Source organism: Sarcophilus harrisii, chromosome 4 (assembly GCF_902635505.1).
Source record: "Sarcophilus harrisii chromosome 4, mSarHar1.11, whole genome shotgun sequence".
Classification (NCBI taxonomy): domain Eukaryota; kingdom Metazoa; phylum Chordata; class Mammalia; order Dasyuromorphia; family Dasyuridae; genus Sarcophilus; species Sarcophilus harrisii.
The window spans coordinates 7,618,651-7,636,942 of NC_045429.1; the positions used below are offsets into that span (position 1 = coordinate 7,618,651).

The 18,292-nt window shown below is 37.7% G+C and overlaps 1 protein-coding gene across 7 annotated transcripts in view; it reads right to left on the reverse strand.

The window, feature by feature from the left end:
- Positions 1-18,292, reverse strand: part of LRRC7 (leucine rich repeat containing 7) — a 530,144-nt gene that overhangs the window by 269,683 nt on the left and 242,169 nt on the right. For all 7 annotated transcript variants that reach the window (XR_004234230.1, XM_031968892.1, XM_031968890.1 and 4 more), the window contains one exon: positions 8,565-8,682. Coding sequence is in view for 6 of the 7 variants with exons in the window: in XM_031968892.1 (XP_031824752.1) it covers positions 8,565-8,682 (118 nt within the window). In the remaining variant the exon portion in view is untranslated. The remainder of the gene's footprint in view (positions 1-8,564; positions 8,683-18,292) is intronic.

Here is an 18,292-nt window from a genome sequence, read left to right on the forward strand (position 1 = left end):
AACATATGTACATATAATTATTGTCTATTAAAAAAATCTTTCCAGTTTTCAGCTAAAATACTTAAATGCTACCAACACATTTTAAATCGGTTCCCTTTTGTGCACTTGTTGACCCTAAGGAGATTGGAAGCATAAGGTTTAGTGTGTACGTGGATTCCCAGACCCCTTTAATAACTGTCAAGGTTTCAAAGTTCACAAAATGGAAGAATGGGAATTGAAGCATTCCTCCTTAACCTAGATTTTTAGTAGGTTTCATATAATGTTTTTAACATTAGCTCAAATAAATATAAGCCTGAGACAATTTCAGAGGGAAAAGAATTGATATGGACACAGGTACCTTGGAGAGCTACAAAGGAAAACAATCAGAATGGTTGAGGGTCTTTGAGTTCATGAAGTGGCAGGAAATAGGGATGTGGAGACTGAGCAAGAGAAGACTTGGGGGGCTGAATGAAACATGTTAGTTGATGATCTGTCAAGGTTTGATGAGTCCTGGGCTCATTGGCTCCTGAAATCTAATGCAATTCTGGAAAATTTCTGTTTAATTAGGGTCATTCTCTAAGATGACATTTCAGCCTAAGCTGACCCATGGAATACAATAAAAGTGCTTATGGAGGCACCGGTATTATGGGCAGTAACATTCTATTTGGTTGAAATTCTGATGCTTGAAGTATTAACAAAGAGCAAATGCTACAAAAATATCAAAACAGAATCAAGAAATGTCCCTAGCACAGATTTCAGTAATCACATCTCCAAATATAATTGGAATATTCTCCAGGAAATATTCCCTGTAGAAATTTTGCTCTATACCTACTTATCAAATGTGAAATACCATAATTTTGCTCACTGAACTAAATGGGCTCAATAATCAAGGTTTTAGATAGAAAGGAATTGATAAAAAAAAATCCATTAAGAATATATTCATGTGTTCACAGGCAGAAGATAAATTGACCATTTAGGCTCATTCTAATTAGGAAAGGATTTGTTTCTTTTTTTCTTTCCTAAATCTGAGGGAAAAATTTAAAAGACAGTAAACTCTCAATTATTCAGGGACCAATTAGGCAGCGTGTGGATTATCCATTCTCGTACTTGTTCTCTGTTTGCCAGGCTTCCATAGAACTATTTCACTCTTCATTAACTCTTCCACCAGAGGGTGTGAAAAGTAAGGGAAAGGAGAGGAAACTCCGAACCACAAGTCCTTGTTTGTGGGCAGAGTATTGGAACTAATAGTGCAAGTGGAGCCTTATTACTCCCTGCGAACTCTATTTATTTGCGCTGCTCTGACCCTTATTAAGACAAACCTTTAAGAATGGACTAGAGCTTGGAAAACCTATTAATAATAGCAGTTTTCACCCTTAGTTAAAGATAAAAATAGCATAGGTGTCAGACTAGAAATGGAATGCCATAAGGTGTTTAATCAAAATCCAAATTAAATTAGTAGGATCACAGGATTACAACTGGAAGAAGCCTTAGAGACCAAGTAGTAAAGCATCTTTACTTTATGTATATATGTACTTTATGTGCATACAAACATAAATGTGCACATACAGATATGTAAATTATACATACATGTGTATATATTCTTTTTACCTACCCATTTATCCATCTATTTTTATTTCTTTCCTTCGTTCCCCTCTCTCTTTCCTTCTCTCTTCCTTCCTTCTTTTCTTTCCCCTTCTCCCTCTCCTCTCCTGTCTTCTTCTCTCCTCTTCTGTCTTCTTCTCTCCTCTCCTGTCTTGTTCTCTCCTCTCTTGTCTTCTCTCCTCTCCTTTCTTCTCCTCTCCTTTCCTTTTCTTTCTTTTCCTTTCCTTTCTTCCTTCTTCCCTTCTTTCATGCCTTCCCTTCCCTCTGTCCTCCCTCCCTCCCTCCTTCCTTCCTTTCTCCCACCTTCCTTCCCCTCTTTCTCTTCCCTTCCTTACTCCATCTCTTTCTTCCTTCTTCCCTCCTTCCCTTCCATTTCCTCCCTCTCTCCTTTTTTTCCTTTTCTCCCTTTTTCTTTCCTCCCTCCCCTTCCTCCTTCCTTTCATTTCCCCTTCTTCTGTTTCCTCTCTCCCTCTCTTTACCCTTCCTCCTTCTCTTCCTTTTCCCTCTGTCCCTTTCTTATTTTTCCATTCCTCCCTCCTTTCTTCCCTCCCTTTCCTCCTTCCTTTTTTCTTTGCTTCCCCACCAACACAAAGCAGTACCAATATATTGGACAAAGAAAGAAATGCTAATGTCCATGGTCTATAGACTGATCTTTGGAGAAATAAATGATAAATATTAGAAATAAGATCAGTTAAGTAGATCTAGTATTATACACTAATTCTGATATAAAAATATAAAAGATGATGTAAACTGATGATTGCATTATTCTACATAGGAAAACCTAGATCAAGAAGGCCTCTGCACTTCATAGTCTTAAACTTAAATACATAGCAGAGGTTAAATGTGTTTCCCATAGAGTCAGTGTGTGTTAGAGATAGGCTCTGAATCAATTGCTCCTGTCCCCAAGCCCAGAACACTTTCTGGTCTTCATAACTCTATAGTTAGGGATAGGGTGGTAGTATTAAGGGAGCTTGCAAGAAAATTCAGAAATAAATGATGAAAAATATGAATTGAAAAATCTCAAATCATTTCCCCCCTATCATTTAGTAGGATCTCAAATATCATCTCAGAATTTAAAATAAAACAGCAAGGGGCAGCGTTACCGAAAATAACAAAATCAAAATCACTGTTCCTTGAGCCAAAAGAGATGTGAATTCACATTCCCTCTCATATTTTCATTAGGTCCCTTTGTAGGTCATTGAACTTTTTAAATTTCAATTTCCTGATCTGCAAAATGGCAGCCTTAGTACTATCATACTGCAGGGTTGTTATAGGGTTCAAAGGCAAAAGTATATACAAAACAGGTCAGAAATCATAAATCCCTCTATAAATGTCAGTGATTATTACATCCTCTTTCTAATAGTGATGATCCATAAACTGCTTTCAAATATCCAGTTCTTAAAGTGTCATTGGCAAATGACTGTTAAGTAATAGGTAAATGACCATTTGCACTAACCCATAACTTCATACATTAATCAGAAAATCTAGAAACTGTGGCAAGTGACATTTTTTCTAACAAAATGGAACTAGGGAGAGGGAGGAGCTTGGGATGATGATAGTAAAAGGTTTTTCTAAGGGAGAAAATATTCTCTACTAGCATAGGTTACCAACTAATTATTCTGAAGCCGAGAGCCTTAAGAGAGATGCCCAAGCCACTGAGTTCAGGCCATTTCCCAGGGGTATCTAGCTAGGATGATATAGGAAGGGGCAGTTTTTGAACTCATTGGGTTTAAAGCTGACTTTCTGGCTACTCTACCCATCATGTCTAACAAACTCAGGACATTTAAGATGGATGGGACTGAGTTTTACGAAGTCCTTCTTTATGCTAGGCTGTTACCTGTGTGGATTGTCTTTAGATAAAAAAGCCTTCGGACTAACTTGTAGACGATTCCTTTATTTTTCTCTAATATGCTTATCAGCTGAAGGTAGGGTGACCATTCCTTGTTACAAATGTCACTTGCCCTAAAATGAGCTCAAGGATACTCTGATTACATCAGATCTCCTATTCTAATATAGTATGGGGAAACTCCTATTCTAGAGTTATACTCATTACCTTTCCCCTCAAACTTATCCTGCCTTTTCCATATTGGAAGACACCATCATTCCCCCATTTTTCATCATCATTCTTGTGTGTCTGTTGTAATCTCCAATAAAACACCAGTTTATTTAGGGATGACTCTTTTTTGTATTTGGATATTCAGCACCTAGCAGAGTGCTTAAAATGGAGTCACTATACATGTTCTATATTAACAAGAATTGGGGGCTTGACTCTGAGGAAGTTATTCTCCAATTTCCCAGTTCCAATGTTCTGGAAAGCCCATATGTCTGATTTGAATAAAGCTCAAGGCACTTAGTTTTTTAGCTAGACAATTTACAAAATTTAGCTAAAAAATTCAGCTAGGAAATTTTCAAATGAGAACATGAGACTGAGAGTCAAGGACCAGTCACTTCAAGGAATAGAACTGGGATTTCATCTCAGGTCTCTTGGTTTCAAAGTAATCACTCCTTCCCACTGCCCAGTCAGGAGAAAGAATGAGGCTCTCTGCCCACTAGGCAACATTGTCTCTAACAGAGACCTCAGATTTCAAGCTGGCAGAGACTTAGGGCTATATGATCCAATCTTCTCATTTTTCAGATGTATAATGTCTCCAAGCTAGATTTCTTTCTCTTCTACTTTATTTACTCAAAATACTTTATCCATTCTCAGTCCAGAGTGAGTTTTTTTTAAAGATGGGGAACAAGTGTATGAAAATAAGGTTGATAGACATTGGTTGAGGGAATTTTCTCATTGGAAGTGTCCTATACCTAATCAATCAGAGGTTGAAACAAAAAATAAAATGTTAGCCCATTAAAGACATCATTAATTAAGAAGTGGGAAGCTAGACAGCTCAGTGGATAAAACACAAGGTCAAAAGTCAGGAAGAATTGAATTCAAATCTAGTTGGAGACACAAATTGTGTGACCCTGGAAAACTCTCCATCTGCTTGCTCCAGTTTCCTCATTTGTCAATGAGTTAGAGAAGGAAATTGCAAACCACTCATGTCCTTGACAAGAAAACCCCAAATGGGGCCATACAGTCAGACATGACTGAGAAAACTCAAAAAACAAGGCAAGGAAGGACTTGGATCTGCATAGATAGGAGAAGAATGTACTCCACTACTCCATTGGCTTTATGAGCTCACAGCTGTGGGAGTAATACCTACATTGATGGAGTTAAGAAGACTCTGCCTTCCTGGGGCTTCTAGCAAATTGGGATCCTTTCCTTTTCAGAAGTGGCTTCAGCAGTCTGCCTAGGGCATTTCATGGGATCTTAGTTAGAGAATTAAATGGAACCCCAGTACTGAGCTAATCACAAAATCTCATTTTCCAGATAGGGAAACTGAGGTACAGAGAGGTTAAGTGACCTTGGAATGGGTTCTTTTGGCTAAACCATACTGATAATAGAGGATTATTATGTTTCAGCCTTTTTTCTCACAACCTACAAATGACTTTCCTAAACCATCTTTAAAAAAATTATAATGAAAAAAGTAATCTAGAATCTTTCTTCTTTCCCCCCTCTTAATATGCTCACTTTTATATTACTTTTATAGATTGAATAGCGCCTCATTTTCTCCTGTTCTAATCTAATGTGACTGAGTAGAAGAATCATTTTCCTCTACCCCAAGATTGGGAAAATTTTCTATTGTTTCAGTCAGCAAGCTTCCGTTTTGGGAAAGGGTGGAATAATTGATGTTAGTAAAACATTTAATGATGGTCCCAGTTCTGATTGCTTTTCATTAAACTAAAATGATGACTTAACCTCCTCTGATGTTATGAGAACCCATCTCCTGGAGAAATAAGTTTTGAAAGAAGAGAGAAAAAAATCACTTAATTGTGGCAAAATTATGAAGGGCTTTCAAATTAATTCATTTCCATTAACATCAATAGCCTATGGTGTCGTGCTCTCTATGACACATCCACAGCCAGACTTGAAATTGAGTCATCACCTAATTAAAATTCACCATTTGTTATTTTACTTTCTTGTGTTAAAATCAATGCACTTCAATGTAAGCTTCTGTCAGCTTTACAAATGGGCATATCAGATTTATCTGGAGATCACAAAAGTGTTGAGAAATAGATGCATCTTCCTGCAGGGCTTCATAGACTCATCGATTTAGAGATGGAAAGAGCCTTAGAGGTCATGTAGTTCAACCCTTTTATTTTATTGATTAAACAAAAAAGAGAGGACCACAGTTGGGAAAGTGTTTCATTCAAGGTCACATGGATAGCAATGGTGGAGCTATTATTTGAACTCAGGTCCCTGACCCTAAATCCCAATTCTGGGAAATGGATTCATAGGAAGAAGATTAAGACCACTACATAAGATTTTTGTTTTTATTTTAAGTATAATCATAAATATTTATAAGTGTTGAAGTGAAAAGAAGATTAAATTTTTGTGAGGACTACACTCCCCCCTCTCTTTCAATTTCTACTTGTATGACTGTAGGCAACTCATTTTTACCTTTCTCGACCTCAGTTTTCTTATCTGCAAAATGAGGGAATTGGACTAAATGACCTCCAATGTTTCTTGCAACTCTAAATCTATAACACTAATATTACCAGTTAAATTTGTCTAGCCACTATATCTACTTATATGAATGACTTCTGCCAGATAATATCATGGATTTTCTTCCATGTCCTCTTGGTCTTTATCAGCTCTCTTTGCCAATCCATTTGTTCCCATTTAATGTTCCTATTATGTAGTCCTGGTCAATGGGAATCTGTTCTTCAATGCTCCTTTTTCTTCTTTCACTATTTCCAAAAATCCCAAAAGGGAGGTCCTGAAAGAAGTACCATAATTCCATTTCCATATCTTACTGGTCTGCGGACATTTTCTGTGAGACCAAAATCTGTTAAGAGCATCATTACTAAAGTCTTTTTTAAAAATGAGAAGCAAGCAGAAGAGCAGGGGAGGAAGAGGCGCTATTGTTGAAACTTTGCCTTGTCCCACTTTTGTGACTCAGACCAAATCCCAATTTGACTGGCCTTCAATTTCCTCCTCTGTGAAATGAAGAAGTCAGACTAGGTGATCACTAAAGTCCCTACTGGCTCTAGATGAAGGATGACCTTAACTATTTCGGATCTAAGTTTTCTAGTAATTCATAAAGCAGCAAATGCAGAGGACCTACCTGAAATACTGGGTAAGACTTAGTTCAACAAGTACAATATTTTCTACAAAATTTCAGCAGTTATCTCTAATTTTCAGCTAGCATTGCCATTTTCAGAGTCCCTAGTATGCTAGAATCTTAATCCATAAATTGCTTTGACCTAAGGAAAGGCAGAATAAAATGGCTAAATTGTTGGCACCCGTAGGCTACCTCTCATCTCATCACTGGGGTTATATTCCAAAAGGCCATGTGGGGGTCAGTGAATTTCAAACTACGTAGAAGAGAATCACCAGGTTCCCAGATAAATTCAGCCCAATATCACTAAACTCCAGTACTCACAGGCCTGAACTGCCGTGATAAGGCTCTACCACAATTCGGGCACAAATAGTCTGTCTGAACATTTGGGAAGGATATGTCTCAATTTGTTCATCTCATCTTTCTTTTGAGTTATTGCTATTTTGCTTCCCTCATAGAGCACAGCCCCTTCTTTGACATAGAAAATTAAATAGGTCTAAGCTTTCTGAATGAGATTCGAACCCTTACTGACTCCAAGGTGGCCCTCTCTGCTTTACTTTCTACTCCAGGTTAAGGGAACTAGGGACACTGAGTCTCAGTAGGGTATAATGGTCAGTATTTGGGAGACTGATATGTGGAAGAGAGATTAGATTTGATCTCTGTAACCACTAAGGAAAAACTAGGAGCAATGGCAAGAAGCTACTCAGACACAGTTTCCTGGTTCTCAGTAGTATAAGTAGCCAGTATAAAGATGGCTCAAGTGCTTTTTCAAAGAGTCCTGTCTATGGAGCCACAAGACCTGGATTCAAATTCCATTATTGTGGCTTCTACTTTGATGGCTATTTTTTCAGTCATGTCCAACTCTCTGTGACCTCATTTAATTTTTTTCTTGGCAGACATACTACAATGCTTTGTCATTTCCTTCTCCAGCACATTTTACCAATAAGGAAACTGAAGCAAATAGAGTGAACTGACTTGCCCAAAATCACACTGGTGGTAATTCGCTGAGGTCAGATTTAAACTCAATAATAGGTGTCGGCCTGGCTTTAAGTTGGGCATTCTACCCATTGTGCCACCTAGCTACTTCTGTGATCTTGAGCAAATGACTCTATTTCCTGAGCTTTAGTTTTCTCATTTGTAAAAATAAGATTTGTATTTGCTAGATTTTCTTTTACGGATCTTGCAGCTCTTCTCAATATATGTCCTATATCCTACATCCCTTCACATGGAGGGAAAAGTTGCTGGAGAAGGTTAAATGCAAGGTTCAGATCTAATAGTTCCCATCCAAAGCCCTAGGCCATGTCTTTAAAGGAGTAAAACTTAGATGTTTTACATGTCTTTGTTTAGTGACTCATTTTAGATTTTTGTAATATCTTTTTATTTGTCAAAATACATGCAAAGGTAATTTTCAGTATTCACCCTTGCAAAACCTTGTGTTCCATATTTTTCTCCCTCTCTCCCCCTTTCCTCCCTCCCTTAGACAGCAAGTAATCCAATATAGATTAAACGTGCTCTTCTAAACATATTTCCACATTTATCAATATTATTTCAGTTTTTAAGTGATGCATGAAAATACTGGATCTAAAAAGAGAAGACATTTCCAGCCAACCAATCAATCAATCAATCAACAAGCATTTATGAAGCACTTGCTTTGTGCTGGGCGCAGTTTAGGTGCTTGCAAATTTGCATTTGCAAATACAAAGATTTACCATTTTACCTGCTTGGGAGGATCCTTGTAACCCAGTTCTTCGGAAAATAAAATAAGACAAAACATTTAATTTTTAAAAACAGAATTAAGCTATTTAGAAATGAAACCCTTACCATTTTTACTGATGTCAAGTTCTTTGAGATTAACTAAACTAGCAATAGTGGTTGGCAGATTCGAAAGGTCATTATCTGGGATACTCAGTTTGCGGAGAGCTTGACAGTTGAACAATTGCTGAAATGGAAAATAACCTTTAGTTAGGTTGCCATTGGATTACATTCAGTTTGCAAGCAAATTCAATGATCAAATTTATTTCATAATTTCCATATATCACACGTTATATTAGCATACAAGGATAAATAAGTCTCTGATCTTTAATCTCATATTACAGGTTTCTTTCAGGTCAATACCATTTAGCTATTTAGAACCAAATGAATCCATTCTTGCCAGTCTATTTCAAAATTCCCATTTCTCTCAAGTATAGTTCCATCTACACATTCACCCATGGTCAAAATCTGCAAGGTTCTACTTTAGAGGATCACAGGTTCTCAATTTAGAAGATAATTGAGATTGGGTAATGCAATCTATTTGTATTACATGCTGTCTTTGGCTTTGATCTTCCTTTATTTTTCTGCAATCTACATTATGAATGACCTACCCTGTATAAGGCAAAATGGTAAGTGCTGGGGATGGACAAAATGAACAAAAATGCTGCCCTCCAAAACCTTACATTCTCTTGGGATGGGAGGGTGGGAAGAGAAGGTGAAGAGATTCAACTTTTACACAAACAAGCCAGCGCAAGATAATTTGAGAGTATGAGAGCACAGCTAGGAGGGATCAGGAAAGGCTTCCTGTTGAATGTGGCACATGAGTCGACCTTTAAGGTAAGTAAGAAATTCCCAGAGAAAGATGAAGAGGTGATATATTCAGGACAAGTGAGAGATGCAGTGTTGAATCCAGAGAAGCCATCATAAGGTCCACATGCCTAATTGATGCTTAATAGATACTGGTTGAATTAAATTGAAAAAAAAATAAATGCCATAGGAAAGTAACTCCTATTTTGGCCATCCGAAAAAGCCCAACTGGTATAAGCCATAGAACCAGCCAAAGAGGCAGGAAGAACTGAGCTCAGCTGCTTGTGTATCTCTGTGTACCACTGCCAATCATTTAAGCTCCCAGCCTCCCCTGTCTAAAATCATGGGATGCAAAGGCAGTGATGACCTTCACAAGTGCTTCCCAGTCTGGAAGTTCCTTATTCCAGTGCAGTCAAGGGGCCAGTCTTGATCCTTTACTATTATTCATCAATAAGGCTTTATGACTCATTTCATACCAAGCGCTTACACCAAGACTGGAACTAGCAAATGAATGTTCAAGCAATTATTTAGTGCCTCTTCTGGGCCAGGCACTAGGGGTACAATTCATTGAATATAGCAATCCCCAGTCACGAAGAGCTTGCATCCTCAAGGAAGACAGCAGCAGGTCATGTTTTACAGTAGCTACTGAAAGACGAGAATAGCTGGTTTGTGTTTCTGTGTGTTTGCTGTTTTCCTAACTCATCTCTTTTTATTTTAAATTCTATTTTACTTTGTATTCAATTAGTAATTATTTTTTCTATGCCTCCCTGAAAAGAAAGAAAAACAAAACCCTTGAACCAAAGAGGAGAGTCAAGCAAACCAAATTGCGCCTCCATCTCCTAAGTCATAAAGGAGTGGAGATCTATGTTGGTGGAATTTTGCATTAATGAATTACTGATTCTGGAAGGACTGGCATAGCAGACAAAGTAAGACTTGACCTGGAGTCAATAAAACTTGCTTCATGTTTCTTCTCTGAAATATTGGCTGTGCGATCCTGGGCAAGTCATTAATCTCTCTATACCCAGGACACTCTTTAAGAGTAAACATTATTGCTAAGTTTCTGATTTGCCTCATTGGAAGAAGTGATTCCCATGGATGAAATTACAAGTTTAAGACAAAATCTAAAAATGTCTGTGAAAGGGCTTCAGCCTTTCCTCCAAAACATGTAACCTGTAACCACTGTAAAACATGACCTGCTGAAATCATTCTTGGGCATGATGCAATCTCTCTGTGACTGGGGATCGCTGGATTGTTGTATTCAATCAAATCAAAGCCCTAAGTCTCACTGAGTGTGTCATTGACATTGCTGGCATTCAGCATCTCAGCATTTACAAAATTAATGCAGATTATATCATAGGTGGATGATGACCCAGAGCCATCAGGTCCCTAAGAGAACCTTCTAGTTTTGCTTTTTTTAAGCCAATGAAAGAAGACAACACTTTTCAAGTGCAAACAGATTTTATTGTTCTACCATTTTATCTAAAAATTTTCAATATTTAATTTACATTTAAAAAATTCTAACGTATATTATATTATTTTAAAATATTTGTTGTAGTATCAAAATGTAAGGCATCGATCTTAATATTTAACTATTATTAGAAGGGATGATGGGTAATTAATAAAACTAATTTAATTAGCTTTTATTTATTATTAGTAATTAGTAAAAAAAAGTAAAAACCAAATTGGTCAAAGAAAAAAAGTTCTAGGGATTGTAAACTGACAGACTATTACAGAGATCATATAGACATCTATGTATCAAAGAGAAACATTTACTTAATTGACAGTCATTATGGAAGCAGGAGAAGAGAACAGCATAGGAGGCAGGACACAAGACTTGGGCTCAAAAGGGTTCAGTCTCAGTTCAGACACTTCCTAGCTGGGCAACCACGGACCCATCAACTCTCTGTGCTCAGCATCCTCCCACAGTGACATCTAGACTATGTTCCTATTGCCTCATGGAGTGTCAGGCAACTGTTATAAAATGAAAAATCTGAACCAAGTCATTCCAGCCCCCCAAGAGTTGTCCCTGATACAGGCAGGCCTGTCAAAATCTTACTTGATCCCTGCACAAACCTTACGAAGTAGCACCTACAGCAATGAGCACTGGGATTTCATTAGGGGAAGAAACAAATGGGCAAGAAATTCCTTTTTAATAATAACAGCAACAATAATAATAGCTACCATTTATATAATGCTTTAAAGTTTATAAAAACAGTTTATACATATTCTCTTTTATTCTCCCAACAACCTTGAGAAATAGATCCTATTATCGCCTTATTTTACAGATGAGGCTTAGAGAGATTAAGTGACCTGCCCAGGTTCACCTAACACTATACAAAGTGTTCTATGCATTTTGTCACTAGATGCCTCCAGCAAGTCAGAGGAGCAACTTTGAATCTTAGAGAGTTGTTTGGGGACACAGAGGGGTTAAATAATTGTTTCAGGGTCATAGGCCAGCCTTGATATTGGGCTTGATCATCTAGCCCAACAATTTCCTTATTTGACAGAGAAATTAAGGCTGAGGAAGAGCAAATAATCTAAGGTTACACTTGCCATTTTTGTGGAAGAACTGAGATTTTAATCTGGGTCCCTGACTCCAAATCCACAGCCCTCTTGCTCATACACTCATTTATCTGATGGATGACAAAAAGTGGCATAACCCCAGGGGAGCCTTCTAATCAGTCAAGATCAAGAACATTGTGGTAGGACATGGAGGAAGGAATGGTTTACCTGGAGCCAGTACCTGAGGTTGAATATTGTCTCTTCCAGGGGAAGGTCTTTATGACCAAAGCAGAACTAGAGATCATTACTGATCACAAAATAGAAAATTTCGATTATACCAAACTGAAAAGTTTTTGTACAAACAAAACTAATGCAGACAAGATGAGAAGGGAAGCAATAAACTGGGAAAATATTTTTACAGTCAAAGGTTCTGATAAAGGCCTCATTTCCAAAATATATAGAGAATTAACTCTAATTTATAAAAAATCAAGCCATTCTCCAATTGAAAAATGGTCAAAGGATATGAACAGACAATTCTCAGATGAAGAAATTGAAACTATTTCTAGTCATATGAAAAGATGCTCCAAGTCATTATTAATCAGAGAAATGCAAATTAAGACAACTCTAAGATACCACTACACACCTGTCAGATTGGCTAAGATGACAGGAAAAAATAATGATGATTGTTGGAGGGGATGTGGGAAAACTGGGACATTGATGCATTGTTGGTGGAGTTGTGAACGAATCCAACCATTTTGGAGAGTAGTTTGGAACTATGCTCAAAAAGTTATCAAACTGTGCATACCCTTTGATCCAGCAGTGTTACTACTGGGATTATATCCCAAAGAGATTATAAAGAAGGGAAAGGGACCTGTATGTGCACGAATGTTTGTGGCAGCCCTTTTTGTAGTGGCTAGAAACTGGAAACTGAATGGATGTCCATCAGTTGGAGAATGGCTGAATAAATTGTGGTATATGAAAATTATGGAATATTACTGTTCTGTAAGAAATGACCAACAGGATGATTTCAGAAAGGCCTGGAGAGACTTACACGAACTGATGCTGAGTGAAATGAGCAGGACCAGGAGATCATTATATACTTCAACAACAATACTATATGATGACCAGTTCTGATGGACCAGGCCATCCTCAGCAACGAGATCAACCAAATCATTTCTAATGGAGCAGTAATGAACTGAACTAGCTATGCCCAGAAAAAGAACTCTGGGAGATGACTAAAAACCATTACATTGAATTCCCAATCCCTATATTTATGCACACCTGCATTTTTGATTTCCTTCACAAGCTAATTGTACAATATTTCAGAGTCTGATTCTTTTTGTACAGCAAAATAACGTTTTGGTCATGTATACTTTGTGTATCTAATTTATATTTTAATATATTTAACATCTACTGGTCATCCTGCCATCTAGGGGAGGGGGTTGGGGGGGGTAAGAGGTGAAAAATTGGAACAAGAGGTTTGGCAATTGTTAATGCTGTAAAGTTACCCATGCATATATCCTGTAAATAAAAGGCTATTAAAAAAAAGAATATCGTCTCTTCCAGTTCTAGCTGAGTTACTTAAGCTGGAGTCAATTAACCTCAAGGATGTTTAGTGTCCTACTTTGTGAAATGGAGATGATGATGATGATGATGATATTAATAGCACTTTTCACATGGTTGTATTGAGATGAGTGCTAAATAAATGAGATATAGCATACAGAAAATCCTTCACTAGCTCTTAAAACTCTACATGAATGGCTCCTAGGAGAGAATAAGACCTCCTCCAACATACGTTCCAAGAGGTAACCTACATGGAGCATTTTGCAATCCTTAAAGCACTCACTCTATAAATGGAGGAAGATGATGGCAGTGATAGTAAGCATCAGAGGCTGAATTTAAGCTCAGGTTTTTCTAGTTTGCTTCCATCTGTCCTTGTTAAAGCTAAGTCTATTTACTGATACCCTGGACTTTTAAGTAAGTACGTATGTGGGTAGTACACAGTAAGTAAGTACACAGCTGTAAGTGTAGGAAAACTATAGCAATGGAAGAAACCAGTGGAGAAAGCCATCTTGATTTTTCCTGCCTCCTAGGTATTGATCCATGGCCTCTCATTGAGCATGAACTAGAAGAAGCTGCAACAAAATCCCATCCCACTTTTTGGGGTCCGTTCTTAAGGCGTTTTCATTTTTGTCCCATCTGAAGCCTGATCTAGGAATCACCCATTATGTGCATGAATTCCACATGCAACAGGCACTCAAATAGTTCCTGAATGATTGTTCATGATGACTAATCCAATTGACCCACAGGTCTCACTCTCCTAAAGAAGTTATAATTGACATTTTTAAACAAAGCGTTTTGCATATTGAGGCAGCAGGTTACAGTGGATAAAAAGCCAGCCTTGGAAAAGACTCTGCTTTCCTGCCCTCCTGGGACACATTGACTGTGTGACCTTGGACAAATCAGTCTCTTAATAACATCAGATTACTCTTTAAAGTTATACAGAATTGATTAGGGGATTATCGAGAGGTGCAGCGATATCTCCGCTCCAATAAAATTGGAGATCAAGACCTTAAAATAAAATGGTGTATGCACTACCTATCACTGGATCTGAGATGAGTAAACACTTCAGGTGAATTGAAATTGCATAAATAAAATGGAAAACTTCTGAGTTTGAGTCATGGAGGTCCATAGACTGGTGAACAATTGAGAAAGTCTTTTTTAATGAGTCTGTCAAGATTCATGCTTTGAATAAAGAAGGGAGAATCATTTCTGAGCTGGCTATAATTCTTCCAGGATGTTAGAAAAAGCAAATATAATTAATAGTCAATTAGAGTAGGGCCATTAATAGTTATGGTTATTTTGACTTTCATCAGTTAATAGTTCTTCATATTTCAAAATCTAGGCAGTTAATAAAAATGTTTTGAGTTCTAAAATGTTTTTTTTATAGAAAATTGTTTTCTTCTCGGGGTGAAAGGGTCAATTTATTTAGAATTGATTTAAACTGGTTTTGAGACCATGGAGTTTTAATATAAAGACTTGAATCTAAAGCTAATCTCAGTAAGGTTCAGTGAGTCAGATTGGGACATCAGATAGGGACAGCAAAAGTCTGCCTGCGCATAGTAGGCCCTTAATAAATATTGTTTGTTTGCTTGATAGAAGAACATCATGGGATAAAAATGTAAACTACCAAAGATGTAAATCTTTTTCTCTCTTCTTTATGTGTGTTTGGAAATCAGAATTCTAAGGAAAGCACTTTGTGACCTTGAGCATATCATTTCATCTCAGCTGAGCAACTGACACACTGACTGTAGGACTCGGTTTCCTTAATCGTAAAAAGTATCACAAAACTGGCGGACCATATTTTATGCTGATGTAGCTTTCATTAGTCAATCAATAATAAATATTTATTAAATGCCTACTATATCCCACATACCATGCTAAATTCTAGAATACAAAGACAAGAAAAAGCCTCTTCCTTAAGAAGCTTACATTTATGCTGAGCTTATCTCTACACAAGTATGTTCAAAATAAGATTGTACATATGTGCGTATATGTGTGTGTGTGTGTGTGTGTGTGTAGGGGAAAGCACCAGCAGCTGGAGGCTCTCCAAAGACCTCATGAAAAGGTAATGTTGGAGTTATTAGGGATTCTAAGAGGAGGGAGTTTATTTCAGGCATGGAAACTGAAGATGGAACATCATGAATGGAAAAAGGCAGCATGTGTATTAAATGAATGAAGTTTATTATTCATTCATCACTATGGTGGTTGTCCATTATTTATGTAGATTCTAAAAATTGCCTTCTCCATGGGAGCCACTGCACTGAGATGTGAAGTTGAAACTCCTTCCCCAAGACAACATGAGTCAGTGGAAAGAGAGAGTTCTCTCTGGGAGTGGTAAATTTGGAGCCCTGGGGTAGGGTACCAGCTTGGCTGGCTCCCATTGCCCCACTTAACTGGGGTAACTTCTGGGCCCCATATTATGGGAGTAATGATAGTGCTGATCTTGCAGAGGTGTTGAGGGCCAAATGTATGTGTGTGTATTTGTGTATACATATATACGTAAACAGACAGAAGCAGAAAGACAGAGAAAGGGAGAGACAGAAACAGAGAGACAGAGACAGAGAGATAGAACACTTGGCAAACTAAACACACACCTGCTGTTAAAATTATTCCTTTTATTTTTTCTGATTTAATCATTACAGTCTAATGAAGGAATAAGACAAATCCACAAATGTGTCTAATACAAGTAGAATGTGAAAATTCACAAAAAATAAACTGTATCTTAGATTTAAGATGGAATGGACTTATTGAAGATCCAAAGTGTTTTCAGAGTTGGAAAGATCCTTTTCCCTGGGGGGATTAGAGAAAGCTTCATGGATACTGCATCCCACTTGGGTTTCGAAAGAAGGGAGGAGGGATTTTAACTCAACAAGATGAGTAAGAAATCTATTTCAGGCATGGGGATCACTGAGCAAAAGTCTGGAGAACAAAGATGGCAGCCTGAGAATGACAGGTGATGACTTAGATAAAAGAGATTGTCACGCTTACATGGTAAATTGGAGCAAGATTAGGGAAGGATTTGAATGTCAGGGTGATTTAGATAAACTTTAATTCACTGAAAGTCTTTGAGTAAAGGGAAAAAAACCATGATCAGAGTAGAACATTAGGATATTTACTCTGGCAGCTTGTGAAGAATGGAGGAAAGGAATGGGAGGCAGGGAATTACGAAAATACAGGGGGAGGTGACAAGGGCTTAAACTAGATTTGTTGTATTATGGGTGGAAAGGAAGGAACAGATGTAAGAGTAAGGGCAGCAGCCCAGGTTTGGCACCTGATCATATATATATAGCAGATGGGAGAGAACTTTGGGTTTTAGGCTTGGTCTTGCCAAAGTGGTGTCATCAAGTGTGATCGGGGAAGGGGCAGGTTTTGGAAAAAAAAAGATAGAGTTCAGTTTTCTAAATACTGAATTTGAGATACGTGTTAGAAATCCTGAGTTATCCAGAATGATGATGATGATGATGATGATGATAATGATAATGATGGTGATGGCTAATATTTATATAATACCTACCATGTGCCAGCTACTATCTAAGTGCTTTACAATTATTTCCTTTCATCCTCAAAAGAGCTGTTGGAGGTAAGTTGTTATGATCCTTATTTTACAGATGATGAAACTGAGGCAGACAAAGGTGAAATGACACACTTAGCGTCACATAGTTAGTAAGTATCTGAGATCACCTTTGGACTCAAGTCTTCCTACTTCTAAACCCATCACTCTATCTACTCAATTCACAGGGAACTCTCAGAGAAGGAAACTTTTTACCTTGGAAACTGAAATTCTGACTATCTCATGTTTTTCTTTTACACAAGACTGAAACTATATCCTTTCCCAAAAGATTGCACACACTCTGAAGCCTTCTATCCTCGGCTACCGACAGGCTTTTCCACAACTCAGCATTCCTTTAATCTGTCTCTGTGGTTTTTAGAATTTCCTGTCGAATTTTGCCTCTCATTGCTTTGTCACATTTGACTACCCACAGAATTTCACATATGATTCCCAACCATTATGGTCTATTACGGTGCCTATAACCCCAAGCTCCTGGCTCAGGAACAATGTAGTCAGCACTGGGCTGGGTGCTAGGGCTGGATGTGTGGGGTGGGGAGATGGTGGGGGTGGACAGAGGCTGTTCTCAAGGAAAGGAATGTCATTTCATGGTCTTACTCTCGAGTGTAGAAAATTATGCAACACCGACTCAACTTTCTCGAACCGAAATCCTTCCTCTCCTCCTTTGAGATTTATTTTTACATGTCTTCTGACATCCTTTGTCATCATTTTGTAACATCATTAACTTTTCCAACTTACTGTATCATATTCTACGGCTCAGAACTATCTGTGACTACAAAGTCAGACGCAGAAGTACTGAGGTGAATTGAGATACAGGGTTGATGGACAAAGAACAACTCTTTCCTAAATGGTATGGATGAGCTTCAGTGGTCATTATAGAAAATTGTAATGATCTGTCCATCTCAGATTGTGGTGGGGATGACACTAGGAATAACTCAACAATAACCACAACAGTTGACCAAAAATGTGTTACTGTTTTCCCAGCAAATTTCCAAGACTCTTCATGCAAGAGCAAAGGATTTAAACTCAAGGCATCTGTCTTCAACACCTACCTCTGATTCCTATTTCCTCTGTGAATTTGGACAAGTCATTTTACCTGTCAATTTCCTCAAATGAGAGTTTCCAACTAAATGAAAATGAAGAGCCCTCCAAGCTTTAACTCTATGAGACTATAAGTGTACACAGTAGCCATCCTTGCACAAACTACTTTACTTATTTGGGTCTCAGTTTTCTTCATCTGTAAAATGAGAGGGTTGAATGGAAGGACCTTTTAAGTCCCCTTAAGCTCTATATCTCAAATTCTATGATCATCCTCCAAAGACTTATGAATGTACTCCATGCTTCACTCACTAGAGTT